Source organism: Athene noctua, chromosome 3 (assembly GCF_965140245.1).
Source record: "Athene noctua chromosome 3, bAthNoc1.hap1.1, whole genome shotgun sequence".
NCBI classification, from domain to species: Eukaryota; Metazoa; Chordata; class Aves; order Strigiformes; family Strigidae; genus Athene; species Athene noctua.
In genome coordinates, this window is record NC_134039.1 from 29546019 (window position 1) to 29568052 (window position 22034).

At 53.7% G+C, this 22034-nt stretch overlaps 1 protein-coding gene across 1 annotated transcript; it reads right to left on the reverse strand.

The window, feature by feature from the left end:
* Nucleotides 1–4325: 4325 nt before the first annotated feature.
* CARD10 (caspase recruitment domain family member 10) lies at nucleotides 4326–20736 on the reverse strand. Its single transcript, XM_074901346.1, has 21 exons — nucleotides 20655–20736; nucleotides 18562–18780; nucleotides 18080–18217; nucleotides 17428–17753; nucleotides 15338–15520; nucleotides 14841–14996; nucleotides 14606–14731; nucleotides 14249–14443; nucleotides 14004–14150; nucleotides 13121–13236; nucleotides 12830–12870; nucleotides 12022–12142; nucleotides 11347–11527; nucleotides 10313–10514; nucleotides 9797–10037; nucleotides 9447–9516; nucleotides 8985–9084; nucleotides 8345–8503; nucleotides 6077–6198; nucleotides 5317–5432; nucleotides 4326–5069 (listed from the first exon to the last, which is right to left on the reverse strand). Exons 1-21 carry the CDS (start codon nucleotides 20659–20661, stop codon nucleotides 4865–4867), a joined length of 3171 nt encoding a protein of 1056 aa, XP_074757447.1. The 5' UTR covers nucleotides 20662–20736; the 3' UTR covers nucleotides 4326–4864.
* Nucleotides 20737–22034: the final 1298 nt, after the last annotated feature.

Genomic DNA, 22034 nt, shown 5'->3' on the forward strand with positions numbered 1-22034 from the left:
AAACCTGTTGCTGGATGGTTTACCCCGCTCCTCTGCGAGAGTCCAGCCTGATCTCTGCAGCCCTTCTCAGCCCTGCGCTCTCGTGGGAGGAGAAGGTGGCATGGATATGGGCTATGATGAAGTTAAGGTGCAGGGTCCTATATTGTTCTTGGGAAGAACGATGTTTCTCCAGGAATTGCCCCAGACCTTTCCTGTGGGCAGTGCTCTGCATTGCTGCCCCTGTCCTTTAACCCCACCCTGCCTCCCCAAAGCAGGACTGTGTGTCCCCTGCTGTACCCTGCATATGCCCCAGCGTCTCAAACTAGGGTCTGATGCCCACTTCTGACACCCATCTCCCCGAACCATGACCAGACTCTCTCTACTCTTGAAAGTCCCTTTCCCTCTTCCTCCAGCCATGCACCCCCCACCCTCCATCTTGCATCCCCACTGGGGATGCCCAATGGCAATCTACTCCCCAGGTAGCTGCAGAGCCAGTGACACTCACAGGAACAGGTACACCAACACCAGAGAGTGTGTGGAAGGGCCTGACACCTTCCTTTCAATGTCTGTGGCTCAGCATCACCACTGAGTTTATATCTCACCCGGGTCCATGACCTCTGCAGCAGGGCTGAGCTCAGCATCTTGTCCCTTGTGGCTCCTGTGCTATCCAAAACAATGTCCCACAGGCACAGCAGTAAAATGACACCTCCAGCTCCTTCCCCTCCACCACCACCCACCTTTGGGCATGGCCTGTGTCACACAGCCCTCCGGCTGCCAGCAAAGCTGATGAGGCCAGGGGGGCAGTCTGGGGCCATGACACAGAATATGCTGAGCATATGGGCAAGTCCAGCACGGAGAAGGCTTTCCCAGGAACAGGGAAACCAGAGCCCCTCTAAAGGCATGAGAGCCCCTCTCAGGACAAAGACCGCCACAGATAGGAAATCTGGGTTCAGCACCACAAACTGGTCCTTGCTGTTGTGGGTTCAGCTGGATATGGGGTAGATGACCATGAAGGTCCCCTTCACGCTACCACCACTTTACAGAGCAGCTGGGGGGTACAGAGAGGCAACCAGCCCAGGAGGGGGGTGATACCTGCACCCCCACCCCAGCCTCCCTGTGCAGCGAGCATGGGGACAGCAGGATGGCAGTGCTCTACATAAACTGCCAAAATCAGAGCACCTCTTCAGGGAGCTGCAAGCTGTGGGCATTCAATCTCAGCATACCAAAAAAAAAAAAAAAAAAAAAAGTAATAAGATGGAGACCCGGGGGAAATGTGGGGGCGAACATAGCTCCATGTGGCACAGGGCCCCCCTGTGCATATGTCAGATGGGGGGACCTTAGAAAAGAGGGCCAGAGCAAGGATCAGGGTCCCTCTGTTCCACACTCTCACCATGTGTCCAGACACAGACATTTTCCAGACACACAGGGAAGATCTCCCTGAAGGGCTAAAACCCTGTGTGCTTGGTTTCCTCAGGCCTCGTACACATACACTTTCACCCCCACACTGTCCCTGGCTACAACTTTTTTCCTTTATAAGGAAGAAACCATTGAATCCACTTCTCCCCCCTCCTCCCATGTATTTCTCCAAGTCTCCAGGACTTCTAGCCTTTCCCTGAAGCAAGAACACCTCCAGAGCATCTCCCATATCCCCTTGGAGAGTTCCTGCAGGTTTTATTTTTAGATCACTTTGAGTAATGATGTTTTCTTACACTGATTTGGGGCAGGGGGGGGTAGTCATTGACCTTCACGGCTTACATTATTGCAGGCTTGTGAAGCTGGTGTGACTGACCCACTGCCTCTGTGCTAAATGCTGGGATTGCTCCTATGGCTAACCACTGCTCCTGAACCAGAAATGAACCTCTCCGAGTGCTTCAGCCACATGCCAGCCGTCCCAGGCAGCTGTAAAGGCAGCTTCCATGACTCTCAGGCATCCTGCAGCACCTCCCAGCCCTGGCCTAGGAGATCATCTGGGACAGAAAGGGGGACACAGGCAGAGGATCCTTAGTGATGTCCCCAAAAGACATACAAATACGACTCAAAGCCACCTTGTACAAAGGATGGTGCCGGGAAGTAGAACAGGTCAGACCCAACCACGTACAAAACAGAACCTACTTGATGCTAAAGGTGAGCACAGCCTGCTTCTTGTGCTGTGAGACACATCTTTCTTCTGGGGTGCCAGGGATGGGGGGCCATTCAGTGCCCAATCCTGCCCTGGGATGGGTCTAGCTAACCCATCTCCGTGGGGGTTGCATGGGACAGACACCCCATACTGCTGACACTCTGCGGGGGCAGGGGGTCAGCATGGAAAGGGCTGGTGACTTCCCAGAGTAACACACAAGTTGCCTTGTCGATCCTGTCCCTGGAGGGAGTAATCTTGCTCTTGGTGACTTGTAACAAGGGCTTGCACAAAGCTGTTACAGCTGATAATTGGTGCCCAGGGCTGCTAATTGCATTCTGCTGGGTTACCTAACCTATGACTCATTCCTCTGAGCAGGCAGCCACCCCCTCAGAGGTACAAAGAAGGTGGGCTGCGGTATGCAGGGCAGCAGGGAGGTCATTTATGTTTGCCTTGGAGACCTCTGCCCCACTTCTCACCCGTGTCCAGAACGAGTTGAAGCTGGGTTTTGAAAGCCTCAGTGCAGACAGGCAGATAAAGAGGGCCTGGGAGCAGGTGAGGCAGTGCTGCCTGCTTCTTGGAGATGGACAGTGCCAACCTGTCTCCCAGCAACCTTCTTTTGCCTTCCTTTCCCTCCAGCTGGTAACACTTGATGACCCAGGAAAGTGCTGGGGGACATCTGTTTATTTGGGGGGCCTAACAAGCACTAAACTGGGAGCTAAGCCTGACCACCCAAAATGAGGGGGGCTTGCTCCTAACCACCCTCAGCCTAGGCCATAGGGCTGGGGATGGTTCCCAGTGCCAGCAGGGGCAGGAGGAGTTGTCAAGCCCTGAATCAGAGTGCCTCACACAGAGTGTTTTCCCCGAGTATTCAAGCACTACTTTTTTCCCTGCAAAGATGCAAACTCTAATCTCCAAATCCATGCCAGGGCGGATGAGAACTTGCTTTGGGACTTGTCTTTTCATCAGCTCAACAAGAGTCCCACTTCATCTGCCTGCAGGGCAAGCAGCCTCCCAGGGGGCTGACTGTGCCTGGATGCTCAGGCTGCATCCCCTGGAGTAGATATCATTTGGGAGCTTTCATCTGGAGCCATGTGTTACACCAGTTCCCCCTTCCCTGGGAGGAGAGCTGCATTTCTCCAGGGCAGAGCTGGGACTTTGCTCTACATTTTAGTGACTGCAGGTTAAAATCTTTTCATTTTCTTTCCTGCTCCCTTCACTCTCATCCTCATGAAAGACATAGGCAACTGGTTTAGAGCCTGAAATAACACCTCACAGGGGACCCATGAAGTTAATCTTTGCTCAGAGCTTCAAAAGTGCATGACACTAGCAGTGCCCTAATCACAGGGGTGAGGACATATAGAGGACTTGACTGTGGTGCTTGGTTGCCCATCTTCTCCCCCACTGACCTCAGGATCAGTGGGCTCAGCCCTGTGCCTGGCCTCGTGCTCCCCTGTCACAGACGCCTGTTTTCCTGTTGCATGCCCCAGGAAAGATGCATCTACCACCACAACCACCACATCTCCCTGGCGTGGGTATCTTGGCACCCCTTTCCCACAGCAGGACTCGTAGAGACTGGTTAGGTGTCAGGACCATGCTAGGCTGGATGAGCACAGCTGCCTCTACCCAAATCCTCCATCTTCCCTCTGCCAGAGTCTGAACCCACACTTGGCCACATGTCAGGGTGAGAACAGCCCCCATTAGAAGGACACTGCCCCCACTCTCCTGGCAGTGTCGCTGGACTCAGTCTCACTGTTGCCCCCAGGAGGATGAGGTAGCTGGCTTGTCACTTCACATAATCAGGGCACGGAAAGATGCAAAGCTCTAGAGACCTCAGCCAGATGCATCAAGTGAGCTTTTCCCTGGCTTTTCTAGAGCAACCTTGCCAACATCAGCACTGGGGAGAGGCAAGGGACTGAAAAACAGGGGCCAAGTAGAAATGTGAGGGGGCTTGGTCTGTGGCACACTCACCCTCCTCTCCCCACACCTCTTGCTGCCCTACAACAGCAAAAGCAGTGCTCCCTCCACCCCCTGGAGGGCTGGGCAGCTGGGCCTCAGCTAAAGGAGGAGAAAACTACCCCACTGTGCATCAGTCAAATCTTCCCAGTAACACAAGTCCATAGTCTGACACCCATTCCCATTATGAGTGGTATTTAATTCTCCTTTATATGTGGTTTGCCAATAAAAGGCTCCATTAAGAATTTACAGGCAATAAAGAGTACAGCTCCTATAAAATGAGGGTTTGTTACAAGCTTAGTGTCACTCTAACTGTGGTGGAGCACTGGCACACAAGCCATGCTCCCTGCAGCGTAGGGCTGGAGGCGAGGTAGATAGGGGAAGAGGGGACCCAGAGCACACAGTGCTACAGGGCAGGGAAGTGGGAGAAGAGCTTCAAATGTGTGTGAAATATTCTCCTACACAGTCTGATGCCACACCTCCTACATTCCCCATCTGGCACTCTGACCACACACCAGAGACAAGGACAGCCCAAGGTGATGGGGAAAAGCCCGCAAGGGTGGTTTCTACCATGGTGGTGGAAGATGTCTCTCCAATAAAATACAGAAAGCTCAGATGGGGGAGGCAACACGTGTTACTCCCTGGCTCTTGGTGGCCTCAAGGGGACCAGAAAGGCTACTCTTGCAGGCCTTTGCTGCTGGCATTCCCTCAGGGAGGAAGGACACGCTACCTGGAGGAGCTTGGGGAGACAGTGACCTCTGAGAACATCTCTTGGGGACAGTAGCTGGCAGAGCTCACTCTGCTATCCTGAGCTCAGTCACCCTCCTCGATCCACAGTGGGCGGGTTTGCTCCTGGAAGATGTATCCCCGAACTACCTTGGGCAGCTCCTCGGCGTGGCTCCAGGCGTGGGGCTCCACGCAGGCCCAGGAGCATGGTAGAGTGTGCAGAGCCTGCTCTGCACCACGACACACCTTTAGCACCTCCGAGTACCGCTGGCCTGCCTTTCCCAGCAAGCTCCTGGAAAAAAACACAGCAATGAGCATTACCCTTGGCATAGAGAGATGGGGTGGCAAAAACACACAGGAACTCCCTCACATGTCCAAAAAGCTGATTTTCCTGCCCTTTTTCCCCTCACAGCAGCCAGCCCCAACACACACATAGCAAGTGCTCTCACACGGATCCTCATCTCTCCCTCTGAACAGAGAAAAGGGCTTCTCTCTCCTCCTGCAATACCCTTCATCCACGCCACTCTGTCTTTTCTTACCTGAGTCCTCTAACATTCTTCTCAGTGACCTCGACATGGATAACGATGGGGTATATTTCATTTTTAATTAGATCCCTCACACTGTGAACTCCCAGCTCTAGCAGACAGTGTTTATTCTGGAAGGGAAATTGAATAGATTTACTGATTTAAATGGAGAAAAAATAACCCCAGCCCATGACAGTTATATTAAATCAAACCCCATACTGTGAAATACCATTGCTTTTCCAATAGTAATTCCATTAAATGCGGGATTTACAGACAGTGGCAAGAGGGAAGAGGAGAATTAAAAAGCAGGGTCACCCACTCCATCAATGCCGAACCAACCTCAGAGCCCACCAGAACCCTTGCTCAGCCACAGCCCATCTTCACATCCCCTTTGTCACTGTCACCCACAGCCCCACATTTCTCTGTCTGCCTTGAGCACAGCTGTTGCCACTTTGGCAAAGATGAGGAATGTGAGAGCAGGGAGGTCACTTCTGTGTATGGCATTTCCCACTGCCTCCCCCACAAATCCCCAGTTGCCATTTCTTTCACCTGAGCTCAACAGACACTCAGGGAAAAGTCCCTATCTGCTGCTCCACAACCCCACAGCACCTGGACCTAAAACACTCTCCAAATTACGCAGACCCCAAGCAAGCAGCTCCTTCTCTATCACCACACCACCCTCCCTCTTTGCCCATTCAGCTGTCCCCTCCTGTACTCCAATCTGAACAGGGTGCTCCATCCTGGCCCTCCCTCCCCACACCAAACTGCTCAGCACCTTCTCCATTGCCTCCCGGATCATGCGGATTCGCCCACTCTCCCTCTCGTCCTGGGAGACAGTTCTAGACACAGGGTGCTCCTGAGCATGGGGTGCACTGGGATCCCCTTCTGCCAGCTTCTCTGTGAACCAAGAGGATATATGAAAAGGGAGACATCAGCCCCTTCTCCCTCTTGCATGTACTTTCTACCTCAGATACCGTACATTTGCTGCTGTGCTGATGCTTATCAAGTTCAGTGTTTATGGATTCTGGAAAGTGAGTCTAATTACACATTGGCATGGATCTCCTGCAGCTTTCTGCATACAGAACAAGCAAGATATCACAGCTGAAGACAACTTCCAGGGCAAGAGCAGCACTTGTGTTGTAGTATGGCAGCAGCCTAAGCCAGCTCATAGACATTATCCCCCACTGCCACACTGTACCACCCCTTTCTTAACAGAGTATGGCAGAAAAATAATCCCTTTATTTTGCCAGGTAGGTTTTCTGTGGGGTCTGTGAGCTGCATGGGCTCATGGATGGCTTCAGTGAGTGGTAGGGCTGAGGAAGCAAGAGGAGCGTGTATCTTGGTGATTGGAGAGTGGGAGGAAGATGGGGACAAGTTGAACCTCCTTTTGTTGGTGGCAGCCTGAGCCATCTCCCCCTGCTCGGAGGTGGGAGGACAACACCCAGCATCTGAGCCAATGCCAGGCAGGACAGCAGCAGAGAGGTGATGCTGAGACAAAGAACTGTGGGCAGAGACAGCATGTGCCCCCAGTAACTCCCAACAGAAGATGACACAATGCACACACACAGAGACCTCACTTGGGTGCCACAGGCTCTGCAGGCCAGCATGGCTGAAGCAGGTGCTGACCATGCTGCCCTAGACAGCTACCACACTGCCACTGAAACATGAACAGAGAACCTAACAAGAGTTTTAGGAGCTTCGCACCCCTAAGACAGAAATTATGTCTTTAGGAGAAGGCATGTTTGGAACTGGGTCCAGAGCATATTTCAGCTCTCCTAAGTCCCAGGCTGGCTGAGCATCCTCTGCTGCCTCTGTCTGGTGGCAGGTACTTTCCAGGTAGAACTGGATCCTGCAAAGCCATCTGTCTCCTTTGGAAGCAGCAGGCTCCTGTGGAAGATCAGCCTTCTTATGCTAACTTTGCACTGGCTGGGGAGTTTTCCAAAGGAAAATACAGGCAGTGAAGAAAAGAGAAATGGCTCAGGGCTCCCAGATCACCTTCCTTCCCTCGCAAGAGGCAAAGCTGACAGGGGAGCACGGAGATTTTGCCCTCAGTGTAAATTCCCAGCCACATTAATGGCTTCAAAGCATGTCCCCATGCAATGTGAGGGGGACCCTGCAGAGGGCTCAGTACGACAGGATATATGGCCAAGTCACTCAGATGAGAAGCCCCGCGGTCAAAACTTGCAGAGCCATTCTTCTTCAGCAAACCAGAGATTTTTCACTACCTCCATCACCACCCTCCATAAAAATATACTGGCTCATTTTTCAGTCCTGCAGTTGGCAAAGGGTAAACACTAAACATGGGGAAAGGCGAGAAATGGAGAAGGAAGGAGGAAGGAGGAAAGAAGGAGTTGTCCTCTGTGAAAATTCCCTATGGGAGAAAAGTCCTTTCCCCAGCAGCCTCTGCACCAGGTGTCAGCCTCACGCTGCTGGAAGAAGGAAGGGGACAATAGCACTAAGGCTGGATCCTCTCATTCCTGTGGAGGAAGACCTGGTATGAAGTCAACCTCCAGGTCTCACCTCAGCCAGGGGCTTCATCTCTGGCAACAGTCACACAGAGAAGTAAGTCAATGACACCACCACCCACTCAAGGAAAGAGAGAGGATCCCCATGCCCCAGGAGACCAGAAGGGAGGGTTGGCTTCCCTGTGGGCCAAAGGGATAGGACATAGTTAAAAACAGGAGGTAACATCTTGCACTCAGCCCAAAGAGGTGACCTGACAACAAGTATTGTCTGGGAAGACTGAGAGACCCCCACACTTAGCCACTGAAGAGACTTTCCAAGTCATGCGCTTTCCAAGAGTCCCATGAAACCACATCACATACTTCAAAGACTAAAAGCACCATCTTCCCTGAATTGGGCTGACCAAGACCTCCACAGAAGAGACCTCTTTGAGCAATATCTTAGCTTCCCACTGTATGGATGAAGTGGCAGAAAGTAAAATGGGAAAGCAGCCCTCAGAAGTAGACTTGTGTACTTCACCTCACTCAGCCCCAGGCTCCTAAAACAGCCCTGGACATCTTAACCACTCATTGCTGCCTACCTGCCGGGCACACGTGAAAGTCCAGGCGAGAAGTGGGCAAGTCCAGAAGGTTCCTGATGAGCCGCGGTGCAATGCAGTTAGGTGACAGCACCACAGGACGGGGTGTTCTGACCACCACAGGACGCACCAGGCTGTAAGGCTTCAGGTTCATGTCCAAGTCTGGAAGACAGGAATGAAGAAGAGAAAGCCAAAGATGAGAACATGGGAGATCAGCCTATCACTGGCCCACAGACCATAGCATTCTTCCTGTACCATCATCTCATCCTGACTCATGGAGGCACCTACCAACCATCCTATGTCCCAGGATTGATCCTAACCCCAGTTATAACACTCACTCATGGGCGAACACCCTGGCTGTAGCCCCCCTTGCCCATTTCCTGGGACTCTCTTGAGTTACACACCAGTTTATTCTCCACAAAAAGTGGAGAACCACCAGAAGTAATGGAAAGCCCCAGAAAACTAGGGAAAAGGAGCAGGGGCTTTAAATATGCAAAGCTTCCCAAAATCCTGTTAGCAGAGTTATAAGTGGGATCTTGGGCAGAGAGACTGAGGCATCCCAGATGACAATGACCCTTCAGTGCCCACAGGGAACGACTGGGTCTCCAAGGGTGATGGGGCCGGCACAGGGGTAACAGCTCACCTGAGCAGGGATCCAGCCACAGCTGCTGAGGGGGCTGTTGTGGGCTCCTCTGTGGTCTGGATTTCACCAGGCGCAGTTGGTCCAAGGCCCGTTTCTTTAGCTGAGGAGAAAGTAATGTCAATAAGGCTGAGAGCACAGACCATTTCCCCCCCCCTCTCTCTCTCTCTCACACACAGAGCTACAAATACTCACTGGCAAAGGGGATGGAGCACACATACAAAAAGCATGGGACTGGGTCCATGGGCCCATCAGGCTCAGTCTGGGAAGTGGGGAGGGGGTAGGAAAGCAACCACAGAGCAGTAACACTGCCTGGGCTATAAACCCCTGCTCTGCTTGCTAACCCAGCTGACACCTCTATATGAGCTGGTTTACCAACAGAGTGAGGCAGACTGCATGTCAAGGTGGTGGGGTGGCCATAGGCACACACACACAGACCTCTCATTGCTGGCTTCTTTGGCTTACATTATTTCTGTGGCCCTTCTGCTGCCCAGGCATCTGACCCTTCTCCTGGATCTTCAAAAGCTGGTGAGCCCTAAAATGACAAAGAGCTTCCACTCAAGCAACTCTGGAGCCTCCAAGGACCGTAGCCTGCTGTGATCCCCTTCACCAAACCCCACAGATCTGCTGAAGCACAGGCATATCAAAGCCCTCACTCAACCTCCCCGTCTCTCAAGGGCACACAAACACTACCACACTGGTCCCCTATACAAGGTTTGGGCAGCCCACACTATTGAGAGGCCAGTCTGCACCCCTCAGGATTCTTAGGCAATGCTCACCACAGATAAATGGGGTACCCCCTGCATCCTGGCTACCTGCTATAGTTGGGCACTGTCCCCTTGTCCAGGTCTCGCATGGTCAAGGGATCGACGCGGGAGCAGTACCACTCCAGCCGCCCTTTGTGCATGGTGTCTGTGACATGGAGGATCTCTCGACACTTGACACACAGTGCATATGGGTCTGATGGCTCCAGGAGGGTCAGGTTGGTGCGTACGTAGAATGAGTCTCCAGAAAACTTCTTCCCTTCTTCCAGAGCTTCCCGCAAAGGCTGGTATCCTGGAGCAGAAGATACAGGTCACCACAGGCAAGGACACAGGAGACAACCATCACCAATAAGACAGCCAGGTCCCTAGCACAGCTGTGATGCTACGGATTGGGGTCAGGGGTGCAGAGGAGGCAAACAGACAGAAGGTCTGTACCTCCATCTTGTAACTCAGAGGATGCACAAGTCACACCAGACAGGGAAAGCTACAGGACCTATGGCCAACCACTGTGTCAGACATGGTGGCCTAGGACCAAACAGGAGAGGAGAGAGAATAACTGAGATTTACCTCCAGGGCTGAGTGGAGGGTCTGGAAAGGGAGGCAGAGAGCTCAGGCTCAAAGGAAACTCAGCTGCCAGGGCCTTACCTTCCAGGTCCTGATGAAAGATGAGATTAGAGGGCTCATCCCAATGCAACAGGCTGAGGTAGGCGACCTCCTGCGTGCAGTTCTCCAGGGAAAGCACCTCTTCCTTCAGTGACGGCACCCTCAGCTAGCAAGGACTCGATTCTGTTAGACCCAAGGGCTGGAAGCAGATTTCCCCCCACCTCTCTCACCCATCAGGGTTACACAAGAGATGTTACAGAGCAAGTCAGGCCCAGGGAAAGCTCTACCCAAGGACAAGGCATGCTCAGTCTGCCTCTGGTTCCTTCCTCTGCCCCTGAAATACCTGCTGCCAGCCACCACCCAGTCCAGATGCAGGGCTGCTCTGAAAGCAAATGTGTGAACATGAACGTGTGTGAGAGTGGGGGCGGGAGGGCTGGTTTATTTTCAGTTACAGGTGGGATTTTAATTCAAGTAGTGTAGCTGTATTTCAAGTGGTGTCATTCTTGCCAAAACAAATGTCCTTCCCTCCCTCTAGGAGCTTTCTTCAGAGCAATTATTCTCTACAGCTCAGGAGGGTCATGAAGGCCTGAGAAATCTTGCTCTAGAATTGATTGCTTTGCAATGGGCATGTGCAGGATGCAGGATGCAAACTGCTCTGAAATACTACAAGGTGACAGACAACAATAAAGAGGGACATATAACCATACTGCCATCTTGATTGTGTTACTCCTTTTTGTTTCTCCCCTCCCACAGCTGAAGGAAGTGTTTCAGAAGGTCTCAGCATTTTCACATGCATAGGTACAAGCAAGTGCCATGAGACGTGGATGGATGTTTGTGCTGCATAAAACTCTAGGCAGCAAACAGTCCTGGGAAACAAGAGAAATGGAAGTGGACTTCAAGCTGGGTAGAGGTCAGCTTGCACTGGACATCACTCCACACTCCCTACATCATCCCAGGTGCCCTACAAACCTACAATGTGAGCCTATTCCCAGACTTACCTCAATGAGCCGGCAACCCTCTTTGAGTCCCACATCCTCAACTCGTGAGCCTGGCTTGACCCACTGGACGTAAATCCCTGTCCTGTTCCCTCCAAGGATGGAGATGTCTGCTCCAAGCCTCTTCTCCTGGGGTGAGGGGTTGCTGGGGTGAGCCATGCTAGTGAGCTGTACCACCAGTGACCTGGCAAGGAGAAATGCCAAATCCAGCAACTGAAGTTTGCTGCCTTTTCTAAGAACCAATCCCCCCACGCCTTGTATCCAGCTACAGGGTGTTTATTATACTGAGCACTGCAGTACAGAGCTCATGATTCACCACCATCACCAGGACATATACATAGAGCTTACAAATCCCCACAGCCCCTTCCATCCCACCAGCCCCAACACCAAAGCCAAGCTGGGCTCCCACAGTCCTGTCCCTACCTAGATAAATGTGTGTCTAGCCCCAGGCAACATTCCCACCCCTGCCTTAACAAATGGGACTGCACAAAAAACCTGGAGTCCTGCTAGGAAGCAAGGACTATAGGATCTTCATTTCTTTCCTCTCCCACTAGCGAGAAAGAGCCCGCAAGGCGGGGAGGCAGAAAGGAAGGGTCTCCCAAGCATGGTTCCCCAGCACCACAAAATCTCCCTCCAAGCAGCTGCCTCAGAGTGCCTAGCTCAGAGAGCAGCAGTCACCTCCGGGTGACCTCCTCACGGCTGGGAAGCATGGATAAGCAGATCTCCGACTTCACCCTGGTGTAGGTGCTGCTGGAAGAAGAGGAGAAGGCCCCAAGCGAGGCGCTAGCAAAACCACTGCCTAGGAAAGAGAGCAAGAGGGAGAGAGGGGGCACATCACCTCTCCGAGCGGTGCAGGGAGATCATGTTCTCAGGGTGGCAAGGGTCTGTCACCCCCTCCTGGGCATTTTCTAGTATCTCACTAGGAAACTGAGGCTGCAAGGAGGCTTTGAACAGTCACCCTCCCAGAAAGGGTTTCCCATGTCTTCTGAGAACAAGCAAATCTTTGCTCCCTTCATCAGCATTTCAGTCAGAAGGCAGCAGCAGCCAGAACCACCTGGATGTGCCCAGAGATCAGCCACCAACACCCACCACAGAACCTGCCAGCACCAAGAGCTCCACTCCAGAAGATTTAAACATCACTCAGGTAGTAGCAGATGAAGGGAATACCCAATAACACCCCAGGGCAAAAGTATTTTTCTCTTCTGTTACCTACTCCCCTAAATCCACATCAATTTCTCCATCAACTTAGCTCCAGGAATTAAACAGAGCTGCAGTGAATAGCTACCTGCTCTGCAGAGAAAAAGCCAGCTTCTCCAGCTGCTGTGCTTGGCAAGGCACAGGGGGACATGTGGGTTCATAGCACCCTGCTGTGGGTGCAGAGACCTTGCAGTGAGGTGCATGAGGGAGGGTCAGTCATCCAACCCCTCTCCCCACAGCCACCACTTCTTTTAGCTAGGCCCTTGGGAGAAAGCCCCCACCCTGGTACCTGTTGCATCTTCAATGCTGCTAAAGGAGCCACAGGACAAGCTACAAAGACACAAAGAGGAGCTGTAAGGCAACAGCTTTTCCAATGCCTGTTTGTATTCCCTTCTCATCAACCTCATCCCCTCAGTGGGAACACTCCCCAGAAGCACCCCCCAGCCAGCACACAGCTTCCAGCCAGCCCTCCCCCTCTCAGTCCCCACTCCAGGTTCCCTCCTCCCCTGCCAGCTTGTTCTTCCTGACCCCCAGAAGCCCTACAGAGGAGACACAGACTCAAGCAGCCTCTGGCAATCACCTTTTGTAGGGCATGCATCTATCTTCCCGCTGCCGACGGAGGATGGAGCCGATGCAAGGGGGGAAGGGGAAGGTGGAAAGACGGTTGATATCCTTCTCATTGTCAGGAGTCACCTCCTTGGGCAGAGTGAAAGAGAGATGCCTGCTATCACCAACACCCAGCACCACCTCTCCCTTCTCTTCACACCAGGTTGAAAACAGCTCTTTGGGTACCACGTGCCTCCTTAGGGACCATCCACATCCCTCCAAACACCCAGGGGCACCTTGTTTTCCCAAGAAAAGAGCACAGATGGAGATGCATGACACTGCATCCCCATCTTTCTGCAATGCACAACCTGTGGGAGTAGCAACAGATGAAGGAAATATCCAACCTTGTCCTTATATCTCACTTTTAGCCACCACAAACACAGAGCTTTGAGTAATCTGTGGGACTGGCCATTTTAGGGTGCTCTAGGATGTAAGTTCAAGGAGTCAAAAGAAAGAACCTGACTCCCTTAAAAACAGTATGATGCTGCTACAGGATTCAAAAGATCTAGGATTTCTTTCCCAGCATGTGTAGATTAAACAGCTTTTTGGGGAGGATGTTGCGTCAGGCTGTTCATTTCTACGGTGTCATATGGAACAAAAAGAGTTTCGCTTCCCCCTCTTTCCCACCCAGCTGAGTACTACACAGTTTGATGCAGCGTTGGCTGGTTTGTCAGAGACAGAGACCAAAGTTTTGTGCCTGGGATCTGCTCCCACCTTACACACCACCCCATGCCCAGTCTTTCACCAAGTCACAGCCCCACAGTGAACCTGCTGCAATGCCTCTGTGCCCTTTTTGAGAAGCGTGGGGTCCCCACTGCCCTCAGCTGAGGGCCAGCCTCTCATGGGAAAGTGCTCACCATGCTCTGAATCGCTGAATCCCCAGGGTACGGGATAACAGAAACCCCCAGAGCATCCACAAGTCCAGTTGTAAAGTTGGTAGGGTTGTCTACAAGGCTCCAGGTGCTACTGAGGTTGGAGCAGAGAGAGTGGGAAGAGCTGCACATCTGGGAGATAAGAGACTCCATTATCCCATTGCATCCCCCAGAAATCAGCCCTGACCTCTCTGCCTTCTTTGTTTCCCCTTCTTTCTAGCCACCCTCACCTTGCCCAGGCTGCGGCTGCCTTGGCACCGCTGCAGCTGTGCCTCCAGTGTGCTGTTCAGCCCTTCTGCCTGGCTCAGCTTGCTTAGGAGCTCATCTCGCTCCTCCTCCAGGGCCCGCACGCGTTTGCGGTACTGGTCCTTCTCAATAAGGCTCTGGGAGTGTTGCAGCTGCACCCCATCGCGGCTCTGGATTGCCTGCAAGGAGCCAGGCTGAGAGTGAGAAAAGGCAGAGAACTAATCTCCAGCTCCCACCTTGGCATGGATGGAGATCCACTGGGGAAGGAGCAGATGCACAGAGCAGAGACAAAAGCCCTAGTCCTGCTGGGAGGTGGAGAGCCAGCAGGGAGTGCAATTTACCTGGTCCCGCTCTTTTTCGATTTCCTCCAGCTGCAACAGCACTGTGTTCATACGATGCTTGTAGAGATCACAGTCCTTCTGCAGCGTCCGGTACTTCAGCTGCAGATCTTCCACCTCCTGGAGGTACTGGCAACAGCGAGCAGCAAGCATTAGCCCTCCTGGAAGCAGCCCCTCCCTCCTCTCTCTTCTGAGCCCTGCTCAGTGTGTGGGGACAGAGGCAGTGAATAAGATATACCTTATCCCTCAGCTCTTCCGCCCACTGTAGCTCGTTTTGCAGGGAGTTGAGTTTCTGGCAGAGATCCTGCCGGTCATCTTGAGCTTCCTTCCAGTCATGCTCCAGGATGTCCAGCAGGATCTGCTCAGAGCCTGGCACTGGGCCCTCGCCAGGTGTCTAAGGAGGTGAGAGGGTACCATCACTGCACCACAGGTCCAAAGAGAGCACCAGACCAAGGCAGTGACAGTCAGACTGCCATCGCCACTCCTGCATTAATGTGCTGTGTGCTCCAAGGCACAAAGTCACACCTGTGAGCCCATCCAAGAGTCACAAAGCTGAAAACAAGGACTCCACTACCTGGAAGCAATGGCAGCCACCACAGCTAAGCAACAGGCTCAGAGGAAGGGACAGCCAGCCCAGGACAGTGATTTCCCCCATCTTTCCAGTGCCTATGTCACCAGCACTGGGGCTGCTCCAGGAAAGGAGCTGACCTGGGGCCTGCCCTACCCTGCCAGTACCTGCAACATGCCCTGCAGCTCCTGCAGTGATGCCGTGAGCCGCTGGTTCTCAGCCCACAGCTCGGACACAGCATCAGGGTGGCCCCGTTCCTCTGCCTCTCGCTGGGGCGGCGCAGACACCTGTTTCCGCAGCAAGCTGCACTCCTCCTCTAAACTGGTCACTTTGCATTTCAGCTTGTCCACCTGCAACCCAGGGAAGAAACGTAGTCTGACCCATACAGCCCTGCACCTCTGCTTTAGCAGGAGAGTGAAGCAGAGGATGCTGGGCAGAAAAAGGGTCTGGAGGCAAACAAAGCAAGTGCTGGGCAAACACGAGAAGCACATTTTGGCCCCTACCATTGGGACAAAGTTAGCAAGGCTGCACACAAAAGCTTTTCCCTGCAGGGCACAGGAAGGGGCACTTGTGTAAGCGCATTCAGTCTCAGGATCCTCTCTCTGTGCAACAAGTTTTTTGCTACCTGGGGCATCCCCAGTGCAGCTGGCCCTGTCTGCGGGTGGACCATGGACCTCCGGTGTGCTGGCAAGGCCAGCAGGGCAGAGAATTGCAAAGGCTTCCCAGCTCCTAAAACAGCTGAGAAACAAAGCTGCAGCAGAAAAATCCACCAGATACTATTCAGTGAGGGGAGGCCACCTCTGGCCTGGGAAGCATTTGAGGCTTAAGCCACCAGAGGCTGAAGGGTGCCACAGGTGCATCATCACACTCTGGCCTGCTCTCGCACTCCTCTGCCAACATGTCACTGGAGACAGGGGAGGTCAGTTACTTTTAGGAGTAAGGGAGGTCCTCACAGCCCTGTAATGACTGATGAGGTTGATCAGAGAAGCAGCTTCACTGCCAGGTAAGGCTTTGAGAGCAAACAGGGCAGGGGAAACCTATCAAAGCCACTGAGCACTAAGCAGCATTTCCAGAATCACCGAGGGGGGGCTTGGGAACTGGATGGTTCTGCAAATTTGCACAAAAAGCCTAGAATGACTTTCAGGGACCAGTCACTTCTGGACCCTGGAGTCAGGAGGGGAACACAGTCTGGGACCTGGAGGGCCACCCTGCTTCCAGGGGGATTTCTTCACCCCACAGCCACCCACAAGAAATTCACCTTCCTGCTCAGAGGAGGCCCAGGGAAGCTGGCACTGGCAAGAATACCAGATAAGAGTTAGGGGAGGATCCTGGCACTGGCAGACCAGAATGAGGAATGAAAGGTAACTGCTGGGTTGCATGAGAGGCCCAGGCTCAGACTGGTAGGGAGAATGCCAGGAGGCAGCAAAGCACTGTGAAAACTGGGTTATTAATAGGTTCAAGGTAGGGCTGTCCTTGCCCAGGCAGGAAATGGGTGCGTGTTTGCTGGAGGTGAAAGCTTGGCAGCTGGAGTGGTGTCACAAATTCCTTCAGGTATGCAGGGCATGAGTCTCCTAAACGTCATGAGAGAGATGAGGAGGCAGTGGGGAGTGGCAGGGGGTATGGAGTCTGGGCCAAAACGCTCCTATGAACTGGCCAGCTCCAGGCAGCACACACACCCTCAGGGCCCTGCATATGAGTGGCTGCACAGCCACTATTCTCACCAGAAAAAGGAAAATGCAAGCCCCTTCGCAGGGAAGAAGTAAATACAAACACACAGCTTGACAGAATCAGCCGCCTGCTGTGTGCCTGTGCTGCCCAGACACAGTGCAGGCGCTCAACAGCAGAGCAGGCAGCGCAGGGCAGCAAGCTCGTGCAGGAGCATACAGGGCATCTCATGGTGCCAATGGCCAGGCTGAGAAAGCCAAGAGATGCCAGGGAAGACATTTCCCTGGCAGCTCCTCTGAGGAGTTGCTTCTTGCTCCTCTAGGTGATGTACCTCCAGCTGTGGCAGGAGCTGATGATGTATCTCCAGCTGCCCCAGGGCAGTGGTGAGCCTCCTGCACTGTGCCCACAACTTGGTCACTGTGCAGGGCACATTCCCCCTCAAGAGCAGGGGCATGCACCCCAACACATATCCCACCTGCCATGTTCCTCCACGCTCACAGACCATCACACACGGACATCTGTGTGCATCTCTCTCAGCTGTCAGATCCCCATTGCCTCCCACCACCAACCCTCACACTCTCTGGGGCTGTACCATCAGCTGCAGGTCCCTGCTCCGCAGCACAGCCATGTTCTTCTCCTCACAGAGCTGCGCATAGCGCATGGCCATCATGTAGTTCTCATCCTTCAGTCTCAGCAGCTCCACGCTGTTGGTGTCCCACTCCTCTCTCAGCCGCTGGCAACGTTCCTGCACCTTCACAAGCTCCTGCAGCTGCTGCTCCAGCCGGGCCTGCTCTTGTTCCAATGCCTGGTTTTTTACCTGGAGTTGGTGTTCCTTCAGCAGGTGCTCTTTCCGCTGAGCCCTCACCTTCTTCACCTCCATCATCAGAAACTGAGTTAGTCCCTCAGGGCCCTCCTCATCTGGGGGGAGACAAAGAAGATTCTGGTCCTGGCTGCTGAGACAGGGTTAACCACAAAAAAACCAGCCTGCAGATTTACCCAACGCAAACAAGGGATGCCAAGCTCTCCTGTGGGTTTGCAGCCCTTCTTGTCCCAGGCTTACGGCACCACAGTCCATTACACACATACATTTGGCCCCCTCCCTGCCAGATCCAGAGCACAGAGCTGTCAGGGTTCCTTGCACACTGGTAGCATGAACTTTATGTGCTTTATGCATGCCCATGCACAGATTTCTGGCTCTTCCCATTCAAGCAGCAGCTGAAAGGAGGAGGAGCACCTGACCCTACCCAGGATCATAGAGCAGCGCTGGGCTGGCTCCCTCCCCGTTAGCCGAGTATAGTGCTCTGGGTAGTAAAACTCTAACGACTCCAGGAAGGCTTCGTAGCCTCGCTTCCCACGGCGCCGGAGGATGTCCATCAGGTAACCTGGAAGAAGGGATAAAGAGCTAGGATGAATTCTCTGCAAACCAGAAAGAAAACAGCATAGACCAGCTTCGTGATACGAAATAGCATCTCTACCAGTTCTGCTTCCATCCACAATAATGGGAATGGCTGTAGTAGGGAACAGGGTGGGAGCACTGGCCTCATCTGTGTGCACCCAGGGGGAGGCCCACAGAGGACAAGATGGAGGTCTGGCTGCAAAGCTTCCCAGAGAACAACAAAGCCAGGATAGCACTGCAGTGAGAGGGACCAAGAAGCCACACCACCACACACCAGGTTGTTCCTCACAAACCAGGCTCATCTAAGTGCAAGTCTGTGCTTTCTCCCACCTGTCTGGTTGCTTTTGCAAGGGAATCGGCATGAATTCAGCACCTCCTCCTCATCCTGTTCATCTATCACGCGGCACTGGCGCAGGTATGGGGTGAGCTTCGCAGGGTTCAGGGAGCGGGTCAGCTGGTGCCGTGCACTCTCAATCTTTTCCCAAATGGTGTCCTCTTCCTCCTCCTGCTCTGAGAGGCTGCAGGCTTGGAGAGAGGCATTCTCCAGGGCTGGAAGGATAAAAGGAACCAGAAGATCTGAGGAATGTTGGAGGAGCACAGGGTAAAAGGCATGAGCAGGCATGGGAAAACAAGCCGAGGCATGATCCTGCAAAAGATTTGCTAGTCTTATAAATGGGACTCAGATACATCAGGAGCCATTTTACATACAAATTGGTCCAGAAGGATCTTGAGTGTTCACTCAGGGTCTTAGATATGCAGGAGGCAGAAGGCAGTGGTGCATAAAGAAGTTAGGAGCATATACAGTAGGAAGTCTAGGGAAGATGTCATCTTCATCCCTGAAGCACTCTTAAATCCCCCTGACCATCACACATCCTCCCTTTTTCCCCATCCCCGAGAATGGGAAACTCTCAGGAGCAAGAGTTTTCACAGTCTAGGACACATTCTCTCATACTGGGGTTGGAGAGGAGTGGTTCCCTGGGGATCCATTTGCCCTGCATGCCTCAAGCATCAATGACCAAGCTGAAGTTCTCAAGGGCACCATACCATGGAGCACCTTGGCTACAGGTATTTTGGTACTGGTACAGTACCTTGGTACTGAAGCCAAAGGAGAATCGCAGAGGCGCATCTTCTATCTTCCACACATCCGTGTGGACCCCTGGAAGAACACAGCAACTAGGCAATACCTCTGTCAACCAAATAAAGCAAGAGGGACCCTCTGAGGTCAGTGGACTGAAACCCCTTAGAGCAGTGGTGAACCTGCTCCATTAAGCCCTACAAGCTGTGATGGAGCGGGTATGTGCAAGGAGCTCTCTTGACAGCTGTGTATCAACAAGTGTTATTGATTTTCACTTGAGAAGTAAAATCTGCTTCACAGACCAGCACAAATCCTTTGAGCTGGCAAGGCAAAGCAAAGCAAAGCGCTTCTGAGACCTAGAAGACAGCTCTCCTCCCCAGTGTGCACCATTACCTGCTGCTCTGGTGCTGGTATCAAGTCCAGCTTTCCTACCCCAGTCACACAAACATCCCCAGGGGCAGTGTAGAGGTTCATGTTGTATGAAGGCAGAGGGAAGAAAATCTCCCACTTTTTTTCTTTTTTTTTTTTTTCTTTTTTTCTTTCTTATGGTGAGAATATTATGCCATTTCAGACAACCAACTAGCACAGCAAGGAGGATGGCTGAGAAAGCTGTGCAGAAGTTAATCCTCCAGGTATAAATATAAGAGGCTCAGGGTCTACTGGATGAAGGGCAACAAGAAGAGAGAATTGTTGAATCCACAAATGATACTCAAATGTCTGATTTCCAGCACCAAAGGGCTTAGGAGCTTAAATACCGGTACAGATCTGGATTGTCCTAGGTTGAATAAAGAAAACAAACTGCATTTCTTGCAGAAACTGATCTCTCATCTGGGACAGGCTCGTTTGCCACAGGGACATAAGTACGCAGAAGAAGGACGCAACAGCAGGTCACAGAAGTTGCGCTGTGTTGAGCTCCGCTCCTCGGCAGCTGATTTATGGCTTTAAATCAAAGCGTTTCTCCAAGAAACCCAAGCCGGCTGTGTAAGCAGCGACCAGCTTCGCGGTACCCCTCCTTCCGTCCACCGCGGCCCCTCCAGGCCGGGGGCCGGGGGGAGGCAGCGTTTCCCCTTTCGGTCAGCCCGAAGGCGCTCCTCGGGGAACGGCGAGCCGGAGGCGCACCCTGAGGAGCCGGCTGGGAAAGAGGAGCAAACACACAAGCCCCCACACACCCCCCGGGGCCCCTGCGAAACCCACGCCCCCAGCCACCCCGAGGCGACGCCGACGGGCGCCGCAACAGCCGCCGCGGGAGAGGGGGCACAGCGGGGCCACGCCGCCCCCGAGGGCTCCGCGAGGCCCGGGGAGAAGCGCCCGTCCCCCCGCTCTTCCCGGACGGGGGCTCGCCCCTTACCCGCCATCCCCGCCGCCGGGGGGGCTGCGCCCCGCTCCGCGCCGCCGCCGCCCGTCTCGCCGCCCCGGCAGGTATGTCTGAAGCGCTTTCCCCACCCCGCTGCACCTTCCCTCCCTCCTTCCCTCCCTCCTGCAGCCAGCTGGGAGGGACCTGGCAGCCCCCCGGGCGATGCAGAGCCCAGCCCAGCCCTGCCCGCCCCCGGCGGTCGCGGTAACACTCACCGGCACGGGAGAGGGGGGAGCTCTCCCCGTGTCTGAGACCTCCGGCTAGCTGGTCCTCACCTGGGCGAGCCGGGGAAGGGTTTTCCTCTGCGTGTTCTCCCGTCCCTCTGCCCCCCCCGCCCCGCTCCGCAGCTCCGGCCTGGAGCTGCTCTCCGGAAGGATGTGGCTCGCCAGCGACTTCTCTTCTGAAACGCACCCGACTTCACCTCCCGCCAGACCGGCGGGGGAAGGGGGTGCCCGGCTTGGCCTCCCAGCCAGGGCCCGGCCCGGGCACGGCGAGAGGGGTGTCTCTCCAGGCAGGCTGCAGCCTCCCCAGCTCTGTCTGCAGAGAGAAAGTGCATAAGAAGGGCCTTTTGTTTCAAGGTCCCCAGAAATGGTAGCCTGGCCACCGAGGGTGTGGGACTGGTTCTGGATGGAGCCGGGCGGTCGAGAAAGAGGAGAAAATGGGGGTGGTTGAAAGAAGGCTGAGAAGAGGGCCCACAGGCTTAATTTTGGCCCTCAGTCGTGTCTGTGGGCGGAACTGGGCGTGGAGTCACCCCAGGGCAATGTGACTGAGCTGTACCCCAGGGCCTGCAGCGGCTTGCACCAGCCGACCTGACCAAACACTGGGCCAGGGGCAGATGCCGGGAAGCCTTCTTCTTCCTCCTTCTCCTCCTCCTCTGGTTCAAGTGGCCACAGCAATCCCAGGAATGGATCTGTGTGTCCACACAGCATTGCAAAGGGCCCACACAGGGTAACGTCCATGCCTGCTGTATACCCAATTGCCCAAATCTGTGCAATACCACTGGGAATAGGAGAGGTATGGGAGAGATGGAATTGGACACCATGGTTCTGTCCCAACATCACATGAATCCCCCTCCAAGGTTAAGGTGCTTTTCATTTTCTCTAGCAACCCCGTTTCATTCTCATTTCATCACTCTCAGCCATGTGAAACCTCAGACCTCAGTGGCCAGGATAGACAGTGCAGGCTCTGTGCAAAAGATTCCCAGTGCAACATCAAACTCATAAGACATGGGAGTTCACCTGATTCGTCCCAGCCTCAGGGTCAGCCCACAGGCTAGCCCAGAGTACTGATGTGCTCCAGGGCTCTGGACACAACACAAAGGAGCCCTACATTGCTCCTGCCCCTGCCAACATGTTTCCAAAAGGGAGATGCCCT

What these genes read in the sequence shown, in the direction of transcription:
- CARD10 (XM_074901346.1), bottom strand. An exon ending in GTGGCTGGATCCCTGCTCAG is followed by an intron (nt 8,504 to 8,984) that starts GTGAGCTGTTAC and finishes CCTGTCTTCCAG; the next exon opens with ACTTGGACATGAACCTGAAG. An exon ending in CTTTCACGTGTGCCCGGCAG is followed by an intron (nt 6,199 to 8,344) that starts GTAGGCAGCAAT and finishes CTTGGTTCACAG; the next exon opens with AGAAGCTGGCAGAAGGGGAT.